Below are 19,379 nucleotides of genomic sequence, written 5' to 3' on the forward strand. Positions count from 1 at the left end.
ACTAAACGCTATTGGCTATTTGAAAAGGGGGAGGAGCCATTCAGTATATCTCGCCTTAGCTTCCTGTTTCAGTGGAAATTACGTCAACGCATCATACAAAGCTGCGCGTTCCAAGCGACTTCAGTGGGCCTTTAAGTAGGGTAACTTGTAATCTGTAACCTATTACATTTCCAAACTAACCTTCCCAACACTGCAAATGAGATTGTACAAATTCACACGAATTAGCCACCAATATGCCGAAATGTCAAATACTTACAACATTAGATTGGGTTGAACTTTTCACAGACTTTGACCTTTAGGGTCACAGGTCAAAATTAGGTTTGGTGGAAGTGTTGGCTGAGGAGAATAGCAAAGTTTTTGTTATTATGCCCTCAGAGCTCTGATGCTGATGTCCAAGAGCAGTTTTCAGCCTCCCAAACTGAAGGACAAGAGCAAATGGTATTTAATAAAAAGTATCATCTCATCTTTGCATTTTATTCAGTTTGCGAAATCAATGAAAGCAAGTTCATTTGCATTATTAGGTCCACGGAATTTCACAATTTCATCAAAATGGCACTCACGAAGAGCCCTCGGAAAAGGCCGACAGCAGAAAAACTCCTACAGGTACTTGTTAACCAAAACTATATCGAAAAATCATCTTTATTTTAGGGCCTCCTGATACTGGCTTTATTACTTAGAATGACCCTTTTTTGTTTGACTTTTTCAGCATGCTTTTGTCACGCAGCTCCTCACACGTAACCTGGTTATAGAGCTGCTGGACACAGTCAATAACCCTGATCTTCAACAGACACACACTATGGATGAGAGCGACCTGGAGGTGAATGGAGGGCAATAAATGATATTTTCCTTTAAAATGGGGAAACAGTTTTTTTCAGATCTTTTAAAGATTAAAGCTCAAGTATGCAGTGTTTTCTCCAATCCTAGTTCAGTGTGAGAGAAATATAAGTGATCCATTACTGACTTTTTGAAATGTGTAAACACTGTGACTGTCGTGCTTATCAAGCTGTGTTTGTTTGAACAGTCAAACAGGGTCAATGACATAATGCTCAGTTTGTCCAGATCTATTATTTCATTAATTCAAAAATACAGAAAAAAGCAATTCGTACATTAAACGACTTGAAAGTGCTTTTGAAATTACTTTTGAGCAGCATCAAGTTAGAAATGTCAGGGCGATACAAATATCTTGACATCAAAATGAAGAAAAAAAACTGTAAAAAGATAAGGAATGAACCCATTTTGTAAAAATATCAATATTTTAAAAGTTGGCAAGATTAGATTAGTGGTGCAACCCCTACAAATATTGTGATGTTAAAATAATTATTATTAAATAGGAAATGATCAAATTAATGTGTAATAATGATCTCTACACCAGGGTTATTATTGTTAACTAAAAATAAAAACAGTTTTATTACTTGAAATAAAATAAACATAAAATATAAGCCTAAACGTGTTTAATTACAACTAGTAAGGAATCATTTCTCATTTTCATGTAGTTTCAATTAAAATACTAAAATAACCCAAACTATGGAAGCTTGTTTCAGGCATGGGGGAAAAAAGAAAAGAAAAGATCACTTTTTTTCTCGTAATTGCAAGTAAATTGTCAAAATTCTGACTTCTTTTCTAAGAATTGAGAGATATAAACACGCAATTGAGGGTTATAAAGTCTGATTAACTCAGAATTGTGGAAAAAAGACAGAATTGTGAGATAAAAAGTTGAAATTACCTTTTTTATTTTTTATTCAGTTGCTGAAACAAGCTTCCATACAAAACTAATTAAACTAAAACTAAAAACTAATTCTTACAACAACAAAAAACAATATATACATATACAATATAACTTGAATTAAATTTAAAATGAAAACCAAATAAAAAAAACGAATTTAAAATTCAAGACTATAATAGTGTATCAATGATACTAAAGTAACGCTGATGTACACATGTGTTCAAGACACAATATTATGTTAAGTAATTAAATTAAAACTGAAAAATGTATAAAGGTTTTTCAAAAACTAATTAAACCAATATGAACATTGGTACATTTCTGAGAATGAATTTGTCATTGACCCAGGAATAATTATTTTAGCAGTTCCATTTGTTTGAAAATGAAAAATGGCACACTTCACCTTTAAAACTCAAACAATCACACACAAAAGTATTACATAAACAGTAACATGGTTTTAAACGGACGTGATATATGACTTTTAACATTACTTCTCTGTACAGTGCTTGTTTACTGTGAGGTAAAAGGTCTTTATGTGGTTATAGAGTTTGTGTTTGTGTTTCTGTGTGTGTGTTTACAGACTTGCAGTGTCTTACCTGATAAGATTCATTCTCTAGCAAAACATGCTGTTCAGAGAACTCTGTCTGAGGAGCAATGTGAGTCCTGTTCATACTCTAATACACAGTAAAACAACTAGTTTTACTAGTTAATATGTCATTGCATCCGATTTCAGATAGATCATTTTTATATTTTCATTTGTTCAAAAAACACATTTTTGAGTATATAAAAGAGAGGCCTTCACTTTGATTCAGTTTGTTTAATCTAGTCAAACATAAAAGAAGATATTTTGAGAAATGTCTCTGTTATTTTGTCCCTACAATTGAAGTAAATGAGCTCCAATGTTGTTTGGTTCCCAGCATTCTTTAAAATATCTTCTTTTGTGTTACACTGAAAGGTTTGGAATGACATGAGGTTAAAGAGTAATGATAAAATTACATTTTTTGGGTGAACTATCCCTTTAAGTGGCCATTTTTGGTATTGTGTCTTAAAGCAGCCTTTCTCAAAGTGGGTGCCGCGGCACACTGGGGTGCCCCCTGACTGTGTCAGGGGTGCCGCCAAAAAATTACGTAGGCTAAAAAAAAGAAATCTAAAAATAATCTGTTATTTCATATATAAATATATTTACATAAATACATTCTTCTTCTTTTTAAACATATGAACGTATTAATAAAATTGTAAATTCATTTTAGATAAATATATACGAAAATATATACGGTAAAAAAACGATGTTGCCTACACCGTGTTATCCTCTTTTTAAAATTTGCACCCTGTTGACTTAAACGGGGCAAGTTTTAAACCTGCTTTTAGCCTCTTAACAACCTCAATGTGTCATTACAAGTGCACAGCCATGTGAGTGAACACGGTGAATCTGACTGCAGTAAATGTGAAAGATATGAATAAAAATGATGTTTATCGCGCGCGATCATTGGTAACTAAGCAACAGTGGAGACTCACAGACTGTCAGCTGTCAGCCGATGACGGTGCTGTGTGGTGTTCTGAGAATATCAGCTCAAATGGATAGTTCATCCGAATCAGATGTTGAACACATGGAGGAGGTTTGATCGCGCGCGCGAACTCGACAATCAACTATTGTGGACTTCGACCGAAAACAGGATAAAGAGATTATTCCTGCCTTCGTGAAAGCTCGGATCACAGTTGAGACTGATATATCAGCCCAGGCATCCACGATCCATTGGCAGATAGTGGCGTAAGTCGCCCGGCGCTGTCTCCCCGTCTTGGTGAACGTGTGTTCACCATCCATATATAAGGCGCTCCGGATCATAAGGCGCACTGTCGTTTTTTGAGAAAATTAAAGGCTTTTAAGTGCGCCTTATAGTGCAGAAAATATAAAAATATAAATATAAATAAATATAAAAAATATATAAAATTAACCATAAAAATCCGTCTCACAAGAGTCAAGACCGAAGCAAGACACACACACAACTTGACGCAAGTGACGCAGCGGCAACCCATAGCAACGCGTTATAGCAACAACACCTCAGACTGACAGAAACGTAAAAATAAACGTGAATTTAGGCCACTTTAGTTTTGTACACATTGTCATGTTAATTATAAGCAAATAATTTGTTTTATTGACCACAATATACCAAAAGGTGCTATAAAATTGTTATTATTATTGTTATTGTTATTTACAGTTCGTATTATGCTCTGTTCATTACTGTTCTGTCTAAATAAACAGGACATTTGCATTTACATTTGGGTTATGCAGTGTTTTTAAATTATATTTTACACTGGGGTGCCTTGAGATTTTATGCACTTTTGAAAGGTGCCCTGACTGAAAAAAGTTTGAGAAAGGCTGTCTTAAAGAATCCCACCCACTTCACATGTGAAATTATTAATGGCACTCACAAATACACAAAACCCTACCATGGCATGTAAACATAATCGATCATCAATGTATTTTAATGTCGCAAAAATTTGTCATTTTTGGAGCTCATTTTCAGTTGTTGGTCTTTTAGACCAAGGAATAAGGTCTCTTTTATTTCATTTCTATTATTACTTCAAGTTGCATATGCTTTTGAAACATGACAATGCTTTTGAACTGTAGAGTAATATGACCGTTATGACCTCACCTCACAAGTAACAACCGGCTAATCAGGAGTGAACAAGAATGTGACATTAGTCAGTGAGAGTCATTGTTGTGGTTTGGTAGATTACAGCAAGCCACGGCCACAAGCCAAGGCTAACTGGACAACAGCAGCTATTGTAACTGAGAAGCCACTCTAGAGCTATGAAAGGACGTATTGTGTGCGCGTGTGTGTTTCTGAGTGTGTCTTTAGGTTCATGTCTGTGTGCTAAATGCATGAGTGTGCATCCAAATCTGCATGTTAGAAAGTCACGCAGACAATAGAAAGTGGCACGTTATACCCCTACCACACGGTTGTACGTGAAAGGGGAAGCATGATGCAGTTGAATACAGTGATTCTGTTTTGGCTCAAGACCTTCGCTTTTTCTGTTTTCCAGTTGATCAAGTGAAGTTTTGGCCACCAATGAGAAAGGAGACGGATCCCTGTCCTGATCTGGTGAGATTAAACAATTGAATGAAATTGGAATTACTTTGTCCAATGTATAAAAAAAAGTATTTTGAACTGTGTTTAAAGAGATAGTTCACCTAAAAATTTTAATTCAGTCATCATTATATAGTTTCCCAAGCTGTATGACGGGAACACAAAAGGAGAAGTTTAAAACAATGTCTTCTGTCGCTCATTTCTATACAATAACAAAATGGACACAAAACACCAAACTTGAAAACATTTGTGTTGCATGGAAGAAAGAAATGACATGAGGGTGTGTGTAAATGATGACAATTGTTTTATTTTTGGAGGAACTTTTCCTTTAAATAAAGCTTCAGTCATATGCAAAAGAGTACATGTTACTTTACACGCTTTTTGAATTACTGATTGGTTTCTTGTTCTTCATCAGGGGGCGTGTGATGACTGGAGCTCTATCAGTGCGGACAAGGACTCACCGTGGGTTATATATATATATATATATTCACTCTTACTAGTCTAAAGTAATGGTGATAGTTGTAAATGTTGAGTGTGATGTGCTAACGTATGTAGGTCACCCAAAAACATTGATTGGCTGAGGGGTTTGACTTCTGTCAATCACTTATAAAAGTCGAATGTGATGAATATATTGTTAAATTTAGCTAAGACTTTATCTTTCTCAAAAGCACTAGTTTTAAGAATTGCATTGTTTTTTTAAACTTTTTTATTTTGCAGGAGTTTGTTAGAATGTGTGGAAGAGGCCTTGATGGAAAGGTAAACTGACTTGTTATGTCTTGACACAGACAAAACTATAAATTTATAAAAAATAAAACTATAACTATAAAATTATAAATCATTGTCAAGGTACACTGCAAAAAACATTCTTAATCAGATTTTTGTCTGATTAAGAATGTTTAAATTGAAGTAAGTTAAGATACTTTCTTTCAAAACAAAGAATAGCCAGGTCTATATCTATAATGCCCCCTAGTCTGAGAATTATAATTATTACATTTATTTCTGTAGGGAATATTTGGTCACCTCCTTGTTGATAACTTACAGTTTTGCTTATCAGAGAAATTTCCTTTGAGGATGTTTTAAACATCTGTATATATTTTGTATTGGAAAAGAAGACAAAGATGCTAATTAGGTTATTTTTTTGTAGTGAAGAATACTTTTGTTAGCTTTAATTTTGGAACAAAATGTTAGATTTATTTGGGACTGCAATCGGTTTTGTGAAGAAAGTGTTCTGTTTGTCCCCCTAAAGTTAAGATTAAATCTACAACCCTCCAACCTCTTTACGGTAAATAACGTGAGAAATATAACTTAGTAAAAATTATGAAATGTCTAATTTTTCCTTGCTCTATTGCAGGAGTTTGACTATAAAGAGGGGCTCTTCAGCTGCGGTAGGGAACAAAGAAATAAAAATAGTATGTAAAAGTCAAATATCTTGTAGAATAACATAACTCATGTCTGTTTAATCCACAGCACTCACTGGATGAAGAGGATAAATATGGGACTGTGAAGAGAGTGGTCTCTTCTCCCCCATCAACAACCAATCAGGAGAAATTATCTCCCGCTCTCTGTTCCCTCTCCTCACCTCTCATTGGCTCCACCCCTCTGAAGAACCCCGCCCCTGACACTAACCCTGCCATACTCAGCGAATCAGCTTTGCTGATTGGTTCAACGCTGTCTGACCTGTCACTCCTCACAAACTCCTCCCTCTTCACAGACTCCTCCTTCTTCAGTCATTCCACCAGTCTGGGTTCCCTCTGTTCAACACCAACTGAAGGTGAGATAAGTCAATTCAAAGAGTATGTGCGTATGACCACACTTTGGGGCCGTTCACACAGAACGCGTTTTTCAATTCCACTGTGCTACTTTTCCATAATTTTTCTATGGAAACACGCGCTAGACGGACGTGTTTGACCGCTGCACTCGCGCGAGACACGCCGTTCTGAAAACGCCAGGTCAGAGGTCACTCTTCCGCCGGAACTAGACTCGCGTATGGCCGTTACTGGAAGCTAGTGATTATAGTTTGTAAAGTTATAAATATGGATATTTTTATTACAAAGTCGCATCGCTTCGCTTTAGAAGGCCTTTATTAACCCCCTGGAGTCGTATGGATTACTTTTTATGATGGATGAATGCGCTTTTTTGGGCTTCAAAATCTCAGTTACCATTCACTCCCATTATAAAGCTTGGAAGCAACTGTATATTTTTTAATATAACTCCAATTGAGTTTAGTTGAAAGAAGAAAGTCACATACACCTAGGATGGCTTGAGTGTGAGCAAATTATGGGGTCATGTTTGGGTGAACTAACCCTTTAAAGTCCCACTCCGATCATATTTTGAGCTATTTTTAAACATTCCCAGTGGTCTTTAAATTATGATTATGCCATTTTTAGCCCAAATCACAAAATCTGTGCCGTTTTCTGGGACTTCGCTTCAGCAGAGCGGCAGTAGCTCATTAGCAATTCGCCTCTGCGTTATGGGCGGAGCCGTTGGCACGGAGACGACCCTCCCCCTGCCCGTTGCTGAGAGCTCTGTCTCTCCCGCTAGCTTACACCCCCAATACCGGTGGGGCAACAGTATTATATACACGTTAATTATTATTATCCGAAGTTGATCAAAGTTATCACAGATCACTGATCATTATTTCACTCCAAGACGTCGCGTGTGGAGACGCCCAGTGGAGTTACTACGTCACAACCCCAGTCTATTTTAGCCGGCATTTTAGCGTCTGCTACTGATTCACAGCCATTTGAATGTAGAAATACTCAGAAATACAACTTTGAGCTTATTTTTATCAAGATATGTCCTCTAACATCAGAAAAATGCCACAAGAACATGTTAACACCTAGAAAAACATTATTTTCATCGGAGTGGGTCTTTAAGGCCCCAATATACTAACGGCAAAGTCTTTTTCGTTCTTCTCTTTTCGGATTTTGAAATACGTGGGCAGTGATACACTCTTAGCGAACATTTAGATGAATATGGTAGTTCGTTCCTTTTTTTGAAAGTTTGCTTTGGCAAGCTAATTGAAACTCCCCAAACAAACTCCAAACAAACGTTGTTTTGGCCTGTTTTTGTTCGAAACGATTTCACACAATTCCGTCTTCGATTTCGCTTGAAGTATATCAGGGTCTTTAAAACCGCTTTGGCCAGGTGGTATTTATAGCATAGGGAGCGGGACACTTCAGAGTCTACAGAGCATTTGATCGGACAGAAGCTGAAGCCCGCGGTGATGTCATAAAAATCCGTGATCCATTTTAACGGAAGTGAGAGACTGTAAGTGTTGAATGCTTATATCTCCTAAATGCGAATTTTGTCATTGTTTTGGAACCAGCTTATTTATAACCTGAAGGCTAACATATTCATACTAAAAGCTAAAAAACTTCTTTTTTTTTTAAATCAGGGGGCCTTTAAAACCACTCAAAACACATTAGAAACTGCATAGCACTTTCAGGGTTTGAACCTACAGCCTTTTGGTTTTCATCCCAGATCCTGAAGCATCAGCTCACACCACTCCAGAGAAAATAATATAGTTTATGGAACACAAATAATACCAGCTTAAATGCCAAACACTGACGCAGCCGCTGTGTTGAACAGGTTTGATAGCAGAGAGCTCTGTCGCTCCAGACCCAGGAGGACCCAGGAATAATTTCCCCCCACCTGACCCCCCTCTCTCCCCAGAATGGAGCACTCTCAGAAGGAAACCAGACGACGCAGTAAGTAGATCAAGAGACTCATAACAAAACATTAAGAAAATATTACACAGGTCAAGTCAAACCATATCAGATTTTGATGAAAATCTGTCTAAAGGTCTAAACATTGCCAATCTTTCATTGGTCTCTCACACTTTATTCTGTTTTCATTGATTCCAGACAGCCGTTGTCCATGGACTGCCACCTACACCGCAAGTACATGTACGTACAGAGCCTATCCCCGCCTATCCCCGCCCCCAATTTTACCCATTGTTCATAATTAACCAGCAAAAATTGAAATTATAACAATTGGTAAATCTGATAAATGACAGAGCAATTCATCACATCAAATATAGGCCTACTCTTTAATGTTATATTTCAAAATTAGGCTACAAATATATAACAAATTGCTCCAAAATGTTTGGAAAAACAAATATTTTTGCATTTTTCCCTGACATCTTTGAAAAATACAAATGCAATGGCAATGATTAGGCTAATGTATGTTTTGACAGGATATACAATATTACCAAGAGCACTCTGCTTTAGCCTTAATGTAACTAGAAATACTATTAATACAGTATAATATAGAATTTAAAATAAACTGAAGAAATACATCTTCATTCCTTCCCATACCCAATAACATTTCCTTAGCCAAACTGAGCCAAAGCTTTTGGCCTGGTTGCAAAGCAGTTGTAGAGTTTTTGACTGCATCAATAATGTATACGATGGGCTATATATTAAATGTTCTAGTCTAAAAATGTTAGGCGAGCTTTCTTCCAACTTACTTTCTGATCACGACGTGTGTTCGCGCGATGTCGCGGTGGCCGAACTTCCGTGTGTGTTCGCGGACTTCGCGCGTCTATAAGTTGCCTAGTAACGAACGCAATCTGGCCGAGATGCGGACGCGCTGGCGGCAGGAAACTTATATTTGTGTGCATGCGCCTCTTATACAACGTTATAAAGCTTGCAGGACAACTCGGTTGGCATTGCCTTTTCAGCGTGAGATATACACGGTGTGGCGTGTGAGCGTGTGAACTGGTTGAAATTGCGTGTGTCTCACGGCCAATGCGTGAGACTTGAGAACCCAAGTTACAGAGAATCATGCGCTTCTAATTCAATTGCATGTTTGAATTTGATTCTTATTGCTCTGTAATGAATCATAAATTGTTTTCCAGATGGGGGCCTGCTTCTCCAAAGTATTCAACGGCTGTCCGTTAAAGACTCACTGTGCTGTTACATGGGTTCTGCCAAAGACCAGAGGTAAGACCAGAGTTAGCAGTAACTATTTATACATCACAATAGGGAAGAAAAGAAAATTGCAACTTCCGTTTCATGCTGACTTTAAATCATTTTCATTACAGTTTTAGTTTTAGTAATTTTATCCCTGGTTTCACAGACATGGCTTAAAGGGATAGTTCACCAAAAAATGAACTTTTTGTCATCATTTACTCACCCTCATGTTGTTCCAAACCTGTATGAGGTTCTTTCTTCTGTTGAACACAAAAGAAGATATTTTGAGGAATGTCGGTAGCCAGATGGAGCCCATTGACTTCCATAGTAGGAAAAAAAATACTGTGGAAGTCGATGTCTGATTACCAACATTCTTCAAAATATATGCTATTGTGTTCAACAGAAGATAGAAATTCATACAGGTTTGGAACAACTTGAGGGTGAGTAAATTATGACAAAATATTCATTTTGGTTCAGACTAAAATGCATGTTTGAGCTATTTTAACTGAAAGCAACTGATATATCTTAAAATATGTCAGTGCCATTGTTTTGTCTCAAGATGCACACCAGTAATGTTTTTAGTTTTTTTCTGAGGCACATTTATAAAAGCTACATAAATGTCCTTATTAAACTTAGGCCTAATCCTGGCTTAGTCTAAGCCCAGTCTGTGAAACCAAGTCTTAGTACTTAAACTTAAATTTAGGCCGCATTTACACTGAAGGTCTTGATGTCCAATTCTGATTTGTTGACTATATTGGATTTTTTGATGACTTTCTTTTAAACTTGACCCACATCCGATATCTGCATTTACATGGCGAAACAACCCAAGGTAGACTTACTGACCTAGAAAAGCTCAGGCCAAAATGGAAGTAAAAACGGTGTGATTTGCAATGGACGCAGATGACATGATAATACAAGCTTTTGCTTTCCGGACCATCTTTAAAAGTCAGCAAAACATTGGGTTGAGCCTTCATCCTCCATTGCGCCATTGAAAAGAGTCATGTGATTGCCGTTGACGTCATTTGCCACCATCGCTTTTTCAACAACGTATGACTCGCATTGACTGGGGAATATCCGATTTGTCCGCTTACATGCCAGATGCAAATGCACGTATCTGATTCATATCAGATTTTTTTCCACATATGAATGAGCCTTGCTTACACGTTCATGGGTCATATCCGATCTGTGCCAGATGGGAGGAAAAGAATTGGGTCACTTGAACCATGTAATGTAAATGTGCAGTTACTTGGGAAGGCAGCATTTCTAATTTTAGAATACTTTTATTTGAGCTTCATTTAAATGACCAAAAACATTTTAAAATAGATTTAGCTAACGATAACAACACAGTTTCAGTCAAGACAGTGTAAAAACATACTTGTGAAAGTTTCTGTCTGTTGATATTTACCCATAGATCAATACCTTATGCTGGGTGCTGAGGAGGGCATCTACACCCTCAACCTCAATGAGCTCCACGAGGACAGTATGGAGAAGGTAGATTATCTTTATTTACTCAGTTAACTTGAAGATGCTTAAATTGTTTCCAACTTAGAGTAGAAAATATTTAAGAAAGAAAAAAAGTTCAAAATTAGACAGTCACACTGTGAGATATAAAGGCACCATTACAAGACATAAAAGATACAAAGTTGCATAATACTATAAAGTTACCTTTTTATTTAATTATTTTAATTCTGGGGTGGAAACGAGCTTCCATAATTTACTAGAGCAAATATCCCATGAAAAAGTGTGAAATGTTTAGTTTCTTTTCCAGTTGCTTCCTCAGAGGTGCAGTTGGTTGTACGTGATGAACAACGTTCTTATGTCCGTCTCAGGTGTGTCCAGCGTTATTAATACGACCTTATTCAATCTACCATAAAGATCTGATGTCTTCATGAATTGTCTGTCTGGTTCCCTGCTCTCCTCTGTCCACAGGAAAGTCCTCACAGTTGACTTCTCATAGTCTGCCTGCACTTTTTGAGTACCGCAGAAATATGCAGCGTAGACAGGGACATCTGGCCATTAACGCACACCGCTTGAGCACAAGGATAATCGCAAGGTTTGTCTCAGTTCGGTCAATCTATGTGGAATGCTTAAGACCGTATGATGTTCATTCATGAGGTTATATGAGTTATTACGATGCACAATTATTGGTCGAAAGAGACACACTGGGTCAAAACTAAAAACCTAAAATACTAATTTTACAGATGTAATGTTTAAACTTCTTCCTTCAGTTGGTCTGGTCTTACAATAAGATTTAAATAATATAATAACTGTTTGTTTTTTTTACATAATTATAAACATTTTTTTTTTTAGATTTTAGTCCAAATGTGTGTGTGTGTGTGTGTGTGTGTGTATATAAGTTTTAATTGTTTACTTAATAGGTTAAAGCCGTTACACATCACCCCAACATGAAATTTTATATACCGTAGTGTGTGTGTGTGTGTGTATACACACATATACACTACCGTTCAAAAGTTTGGGGTCAGTGAGAATTTTATTTTTATTTTTTGGAGGAAAGAAATCAATACTTTTATTTATCAAGGAATAATTAATTTGATCGAAAGTGACAGTAAAGACATTTATAATGTTACAAAAGTCTTTTGAACTTCCTATTCATCAAAGAATCCTAAAAAAAAAAAAAAAACTGTACAACTGACAGACCAACAACTGTTTCAACATTGATAATAATAATAAATGTTTCTTGAGCATCAAATCCTCATATTATACTGATTTGTGAAGGATCATTTGACACTGAAGACACTGACACTGGTGATGCTGAAAATTCAGCTTTGATCACAGGAATAAATTACACTTTACTATATATTCACACAGAAAACAGCTGATTTACACTGGAATAATATTTAATACTATAACTGATTTTTGTTGTATTTTTAATCAAATAAGCGCAGCCATGGTTAGCAGAAGAGAATTCTTTTAAAAGTATTTAAAATCGTACCGACCCCAAACTTTTGAACGGTAGTGTGTATATATATATATATATATATATATATACATATACAAAAGTATATAGCTGCATGAACGTTCAAAAGTGTGTGTGTGTGTGTGGTGTGTGTACTGTTCAAAAGTTTGAAGTTTTGGGGTTAGTGAAATAAAACAAAACCTTTTTGAAAGACGTCTCTTCTGCTCACCCAGGCTGCATTTATTTGATCAAAAATACAGTAAAACAGTAATATTGTGAAATATTATCAATCACGTGATCCTTGAAAACCTTTCTTATTATTATCAATGTTGAAAACGGTTGTGCTGCTTATTATTTTTTTGGGAAACCATTTTACTTCGTTTTCAAGGTTCTTTGAGGGAAATGAAAGTTCAAACGAACACCATTGATTTGAAATACAAATATTTTGTAACATTATAAATGTCTTTACTGATCAATTTAATGCGTCTTTTTTGAACATTGACTTTTGAACTTGCATATAGTTTCATTTATTTCAAATAAAATGTGTATTATTTCAAATAACATGTATTATGCATTTAAGAAATAAGTAAATAAAATAATGAAAATGTCAATTTTAGCGAACATTTATTAAGAATAAAAAAGAATCAAGTTGCCCATGGAACTCCTTACCCCTAACTATTGTCATTGTGCCATTGAGCTAGCCGTTCTCCGTTTTCTCAGACTTTATTCATATAGGCAGTAATTCTCTTTTTTTTTTTCTCCAGGAAGTACGCCATGTCAGTAAAGATCCCAGACACCAAGGGCTGTAGAAGATGCAGCGTGGGTGAGGACCAGTGACCTCTGTGGGAGTGTGTGAATCATTCTCTGGGCATTTCATGCACATCTTAATGTTTATTTCTCTGCTTCTAGTACGAAACCCCTACACTGACAGCGTCTTTCTGTGTGCCGCTGTGCCATCTGGTTTAATCCTTTTAATGTGGTATGAACCTCTGCAGAAGTTCATGCAGCTCAAGGTGAGAAATGAAAGATAAGAGCGATGGTTGGTAAAAATATCTACGCTGTTGCATAACTTTCCTGTCTCTCTCTTTCTCTCAGCACATTGCTCTCGGTCTGCCAGAGTCCCTGCCCATCTTCGAGCTGCTCGTACAGGAAACGGAAGAGCTGCCACAGGTCTGTGTAGGGGTGAGAAACCGTCCCAGCCAAAGAGACACCACTGGACACATGCATTTTGACATCATCCACCTAGATGACACTCCACAAAGTCTGCCAGGTGTGGATACTTCAAAAATCACACGAAATACTGTGAAGTCACTGTACTGCATGTTTGTTTAACAACAAAAACTATTTATATAAAGAATCGTTCCAATAAGCTACATGATTTACATTGCCACAATGACATTGACTGATTGGTAGTGTGTTTTTATGTTTGACTGGAGGTTATGTGACTTCGCAGATGGTGAGTCTCTGGAGGTCAAGCAAGTGATTCAACTCGACAGGGACACGGTTCTCATCGCACTGGAAAGTAATGGCCTCTAACAAATAACCCCTCACACACACACACACACACACACAAATATCTAAATTCATTTAAACTCAGAAATTCCTCATTTATTTCAGTGCAGTGTCTTGCCCCATAGACTTCCATTATAGGTGCATTATTGTCAATACGATTGTTGTGTTTTTACAAACCAATACGGGGTGTAACGATACCCTCATGTCACGATACTGAACTCACGATACGATATTATTGCGATACTCCAAGACATATAGTAAAAGGTTGATTAAAATGTTACATTTGATATTATATGGTGGGGGTAAATGAATAGGCATGGACAATAGTGACACCAGAATAAAAATATTCATGATTCTGAAGCTGAAAATACAGAATTATTTTAGACGAATACGCTTGCACTCTGTCACTCATTAGATATATTTAAAATAATGTAGGCCACTTTTTACTGGTAACATAAGACATTTGGCATTATCAGGACCCACAAATATTCCCAGATTGCATTATTATACATTATATTCAACATTATAGCAGTTTAATGTAGTACTGACACTAAAACTCTGAAAACTTGAAATTTTTTCTCGCACAGTAATTTTTATTTTGGTTAAACTACAGTATACACAATACATATTGTCATCATCCACGATACATATTGTTGCATTTTTGTATTGCGATATATATTGTGACACGATGTATTGTTACACCCCTACAAACCAATGAAGCAAATCCATTAACAGACCATTCTGTTTCAGACACAGTGAAGGTCGTGAATCTGCAGGCATGTCCGAGCCATCAGAAGACCTCTGAGCTTGCTTTTGAGTTTTCCATTCAGACGCTGGGTAAGTCCTGTCAGACTGTAGCCATCATGTTTACCTCCTTCTGTTGCATCTGGTGGTAATGTGGCTGTCTTTGAAGTTTGCCTACAGGACAGTGTCCTTGCCTTCTGGAAACATGGTCTGAAAGGAAGGAGTTTACAAACTAATGAGGTGAACCTGACATCTATAACAATGATGGATTCACTGATGTATGAGAAAGGAAGGAAATATTATGCTTTTTATCTCAGGTTACCCAGGAGATCACAGACAGAAGTCGAGTTTTTCAGGTTTTGGGAACAACTAGGTATGTTTTCACACTGTGGTTGAGCAACATGTTTTGGTAATAGAAAAAATGTAATCATTTACTAATAATATAATGTTACCACAGGGATATTATCTTGCAAAGTACTCCGACGGATGATCCGTCTGCCATGAGCAACCTGTACATACTCACGGGGCATGAAAGCACCTACTGATGGGACTGAGACACTGAGAATGTTCAGCAAAAGCTGGAAACACTACAAAGGTCGATAGTTCTCCACTAAAAGGGTCATGTCATCACCCCAGAAAGCTCCAAGAACAGAGGAAGACATGATGGAGTGATGCACGCACAGTTCTCCGGAGCCTTTGAGGAACAGACTCGGGAATTGGAGCTGATTTGGAGGCACGAGGTTCAACCATGGGAGAAAGTGACCTGTAGACCTACACTAGTTTTGAAATAACTTGTGGAACAAGCTGTTATGGGTCACTGACTAAACGAATGAGATGTTCTATTTAATGTTAGACAGTTTGGTGTTTTCCTTGTTTTGGGAAAACTCCCAAATAATTTCTACATGTTTTGGTGCTGTGGTTCAGAATCATCTTTCATTGGCCAGTAAATCAGTTGTATTGATAGAATTTTGTAAAACTTGAAAGCCATGGAAAATCCACCAGAACCCCAAATTGTGAAATACATTAAATAAAAGTAACCAACAAGGATAAATTAATGAATACTTTATTTACTGTTGTTGTATTCTTGTGACTTGCACTGCACTATATATTTGTTTTGCTTCATGTTAGTTCAGTTGGATAGTTCAACCAAAAATGAAAAATGTGTCATTACTCACCCTTGTGTTGTTCCAAACCTGTATGAGTTTCTTTCTTCTGTTGAAAACAAAAGAAGATATTTTAAAGGATGTTGGTAATCAAACAGTTGTAGCCATTGACTTCCATAGTAGGAAAAAAACAGTGGAAGCCACTGGCTACTGTCAACTGTTTGATCGCCAACATTCTTAAAAATATATATTTTTTGTGTGAAACAGAAAGAAACTCGTACAGGTTTGGAACAACATGAGCGCGTGAGTAAATAATGACAGAATTTTCTTTTTTGGTTGAACTATCCCTTTAAGTCCTAGCACTAGTGGGCGCTGTTTCTTTCATGGGTTTGTCATTTTATAACAGTGTCTCGTCTTTTTTTTTAGGCACATTTTAAAAACAGGAAGCGCTTTATCCAGTCGTCCATCAAATCTTATCCTTGAGTCTATTTAATAAAGTACCTCTAGTGGGAATGTGCTGTACTTACGACTTACCTAAACGTGTTATTTGTAGATAAAGAGTTAAATAGCGTATTCTCAGAATGAGTTTAGAGGTGGCTTGCTTGTCATTTCGCCAGCCGTACGCTACCCTTGTGTTGAATGGCGTGAAAACAATAGAGAGCCGCTGGCGGCCCCTGCTGTCAGAGATGCGGAACTGCACTCTAGCCGTTCACATCGCTCAGAAGGACTGGGAGGACGAGGACTGGAGACTCATCCTCACTGAAAGGCTGGGAATGACAACCCAGCAAACGGAGGAACTTCTGCTGTCTGGAGACAGGTTTGGACGTGGTGTTATAGCAGGTGAATAATAAATATTAAAGTACTTTTTAATGCTTCAAGCAAGCATTCTGTAAGTAATATACCCTGCTCTAGCCACACCCTAGCAACCACATCATTATTATTTGCATATGAATTAAGTGACTTTTGGGTTTGTGTGTCTATATTAACCATTGTATATGTGCAGGTCTGGTTGACGTTGGGGAGACATGGCGTTGTCCTGAGGATGTTCCCTGTGAAGAGATGAGAGAGCTGGAGACTGCGGCCTGCTTGACTGAACTCAATGTGAAATACCTTACAAGACTCTCAAACCCACGTTGGCTCAGTGAACCAATGTATTCTAGGGGCCATAAAGATGTGTGGACGGTACACATCCCAGTTCATCTACTTCCCTCTGCTGCTTCTCATCCGTGATAGTGAACATTGAAACAAAACACACAGTGTTTGGGTCAGTCCTGGTATTCGGTGCCTTTTGGACATGATAAAATGTGAAAAATCAAACTGTTTCAAAAATATTTTTTTGTGTAATCATGATACGGTGATGTAAAACATTTGAAAAGTTATTTTGGTCAAGCTTGGGTACATAAATTTAACCATTTATAATAAAATCAATGAAATGGTTGATGATGAAAAACATCCAAAACATCCACCCTGTTAAATTAACAACATTTAAAATACTTATGATACTAATTTATGGGCATTGTGACATTTTTTTTTAGACAACTTATGTCCCTTTAAAAACACCTGTTAATAAATGATCAGAAAATATATAGGCCTATAATATGTTTGAATTTTACTTTGGCACAGACGCATCATTTTACATTTTTCGTTTTTAGATACAACTGCCTGGAAGCCATTTTTTTATTACTTTTTAACCCTCTGATGGTCTTCAAAAAAAAGTCACACTCGTGGTCTTCGGGGTCTATTGGACCCCAGACAACAACATTTAATTTTGTAACCGAACAATATATATTTTTTTTAACAAATATAATTTTACTCTGTTTATTAATGTTTTTACTCAACATTTGTGCAGTTTTTGGAGAATTTGTGATTTTTTTTAAAATTTCTATAAATAAATAAATAAATATTTAATTAAATAGGATTTTTACAAAAAAACAGCATTTTATGTTAAATAAACTTTACAAAAGACCCAGATTTCTAACTTTCATTCCTGGGGATACCATGGATAATTTACATTAATACCAAGATTTAATGTAAGATTTTTGCCCATTTTTTTTGGAAAATACAGGTTAAAATTTGTAATAAATCACTTTAACCACTAGATGGCTATAGAGCTCCATTATATGCTATTTGCTATTTGAATTACTGAAAGATATAGTTTCTTCAGTTGGATTCATATCTAAATATTATAAAATCACAATTATAACAAAAATAATATAATTTTTGTCAAAATTTAGCATTTTTTGTTCTGAAAAAACACTATGCATGGTAAACCGCATGACTTCTGCAGACAGGGTTGGAGCAGGTTTGGCACTTCACTGTTGTTGTTGTTGTTGTGTGTGTGTGTGTACATTTTATTTTTATGTGTACAGTGTCACCAATTTATTTTTGTGGTGGTTCTTCATTTTGTATGATTTTATTTGACAAATTATAAGACTTTTTATAGCCTTACAAATGTATTCCTGTGTGTGTGTGTTTGTGTGTTTGTGTGTCTGTGTGCGTGTGTGTGTGTGTGTGTGTGTGTATGTGTGTGTGCGCACATTTTCAATGCGTCTAAGTGTTACCAATTTATTTTTCTGGTGGTTCTGCATTTTAGATTATTTTATTTTACAAATGATAAGAGAACAGTTTTTATAGTCTGTATGTATTCCTGTATAAATGTATTCCTCTTTATGTGTGTGTTTGTGTGTGTGTGTGTGCGCCTGTGGTGAGCATGATAATTTTGGATTGTGGATATTTTTTGCATTGTTGGAAGTGTGCCACTTTATTTCTGTCATTTCTGTCTATGTGTTCTACGTTGTTTCTGATTTTGATGATGTTATTTTGTCTATTTTGATTGCGGGGTCCAATAGACCCCGAAGACCACGAGTGTGACTATTTTTGTCACGCCAACATAAAAACAGATATCATTAAAAAAATTTTTTTTTTTTTTTTTGTAGATCTAGAAAGTGTTGAGAGCCGTAGAAAGTTTCAAACCATTTGGACAAAGAGAACATTTTTTTTAATTTGAGCAAAAGTCATTTGGGGTCCAATAGACCCCGAAGACCATCAGAGGGTTAAAGTGTTACATTGATTCTCCAATACATTTTCATTGTCACTTAATTATTAATGTGTCTTTTGTGCTATTTTTTTTATGAAATTATTGTAAAAACTGTTTAGCAGGGTGGACAAGTGGTATAAAAAAATATATAGATGGATCATTTTATCTCTCACAACACTTACAAATATTACTTTTGTTTGAACTGTATTTTGATTGGAAACATTACAACACGTTACCAAAGAACTTTAAATACGCTACGCTACTTCTTCCCTGGAAACCGAATCCCAGGAATGACCCATTTGTGTCATGTAGAGTCACTCAGATGTGAGATTTGTAATCCA

The 19,379-nt window shown here is 36.4% G+C and overlaps 2 protein-coding genes across 3 annotated transcripts in view; both read left to right on the forward strand.

The window, feature by feature from the left end:
* The window catches only part of map4k6 (mitogen-activated protein kinase kinase kinase kinase 6), a 30,311-nt gene extending 14,654 nt beyond the window's left edge, over positions 1-15,657 (forward strand). Inside the window, exons 10-32 of one of the 2 annotated variants that reach the window (XM_056262230.1) lie at positions 376-438; positions 522-603; positions 707-817; positions 2,301-2,376; positions 4,766-4,824; positions 5,225-5,271; positions 5,527-5,565; positions 6,161-6,194; positions 6,277-6,580; positions 8,401-8,519; positions 8,676-8,717; positions 9,671-9,755; positions 11,137-11,216; positions 11,494-11,554; positions 11,655-11,778; positions 13,407-13,465; positions 13,552-13,655; positions 13,738-13,912; positions 14,096-14,164; positions 14,905-14,991; positions 15,068-15,138; positions 15,216-15,271; positions 15,356-15,657. In XM_056262230.1, the coding sequence (XP_056118205.1) occupies positions 376-438; positions 522-603; positions 707-817; positions 2,301-2,376; positions 4,766-4,824; positions 5,225-5,271; positions 5,527-5,565; positions 6,161-6,194; positions 6,277-6,580; positions 8,401-8,519; positions 8,676-8,717; positions 9,671-9,755; positions 11,137-11,216; positions 11,494-11,554; positions 11,655-11,778; positions 13,407-13,465; positions 13,552-13,655; positions 13,738-13,912; positions 14,096-14,164; positions 14,905-14,991; positions 15,068-15,138; positions 15,216-15,271; positions 15,356-15,443 (2,035 nt within the window). In that variant the 3' untranslated portion in view covers positions 15,444-15,657. The remainder of the gene's footprint in view (positions 1-375; positions 439-521; positions 604-706; positions 818-2,300; positions 2,377-4,765; positions 4,825-5,224; positions 5,272-5,526; positions 5,566-6,160; positions 6,195-6,276; positions 6,581-8,400; positions 8,520-8,675; positions 8,718-9,670; positions 9,756-11,136; positions 11,217-11,493; positions 11,555-11,654; positions 11,779-13,406; positions 13,466-13,551; positions 13,656-13,737; positions 13,913-14,095; positions 14,165-14,904; positions 14,992-15,067; positions 15,139-15,215; positions 15,272-15,355) is intronic. The other variant, XM_056262231.1, reaches the window with a different exon arrangement.
* Positions 15,658-16,439: 782 nt separating this feature from the next.
* On the forward strand, positions 16,440-17,432 carry zgc:110222 (uncharacterized protein LOC550336 homolog). The gene is made up of 2 exons (XM_056262245.1): positions 16,440-16,841; positions 17,005-17,432. The coding sequence occupies exons 1-2, from the start codon at positions 16,583-16,585 to the stop codon at positions 17,229-17,231; spliced, it is 486 nt and encodes a 161-aa protein (XP_056118220.1). The 5' UTR covers positions 16,440-16,582; the 3' UTR covers positions 17,232-17,432.
* The last annotated feature ends 1,947 nt before the right edge of the window (positions 17,433-19,379 follow it).

This window comes from Rhinichthys klamathensis, unplaced genomic scaffold (genome assembly GCF_029890125.1).
Source record: "Rhinichthys klamathensis goyatoka isolate OS25496 unplaced genomic scaffold, OSU_Roscu_1.1 h1tg000191l_1, whole genome shotgun sequence".
NCBI lineage: Eukaryota > Metazoa > Chordata > Actinopteri > Cypriniformes > Leuciscidae > Rhinichthys > Rhinichthys klamathensis.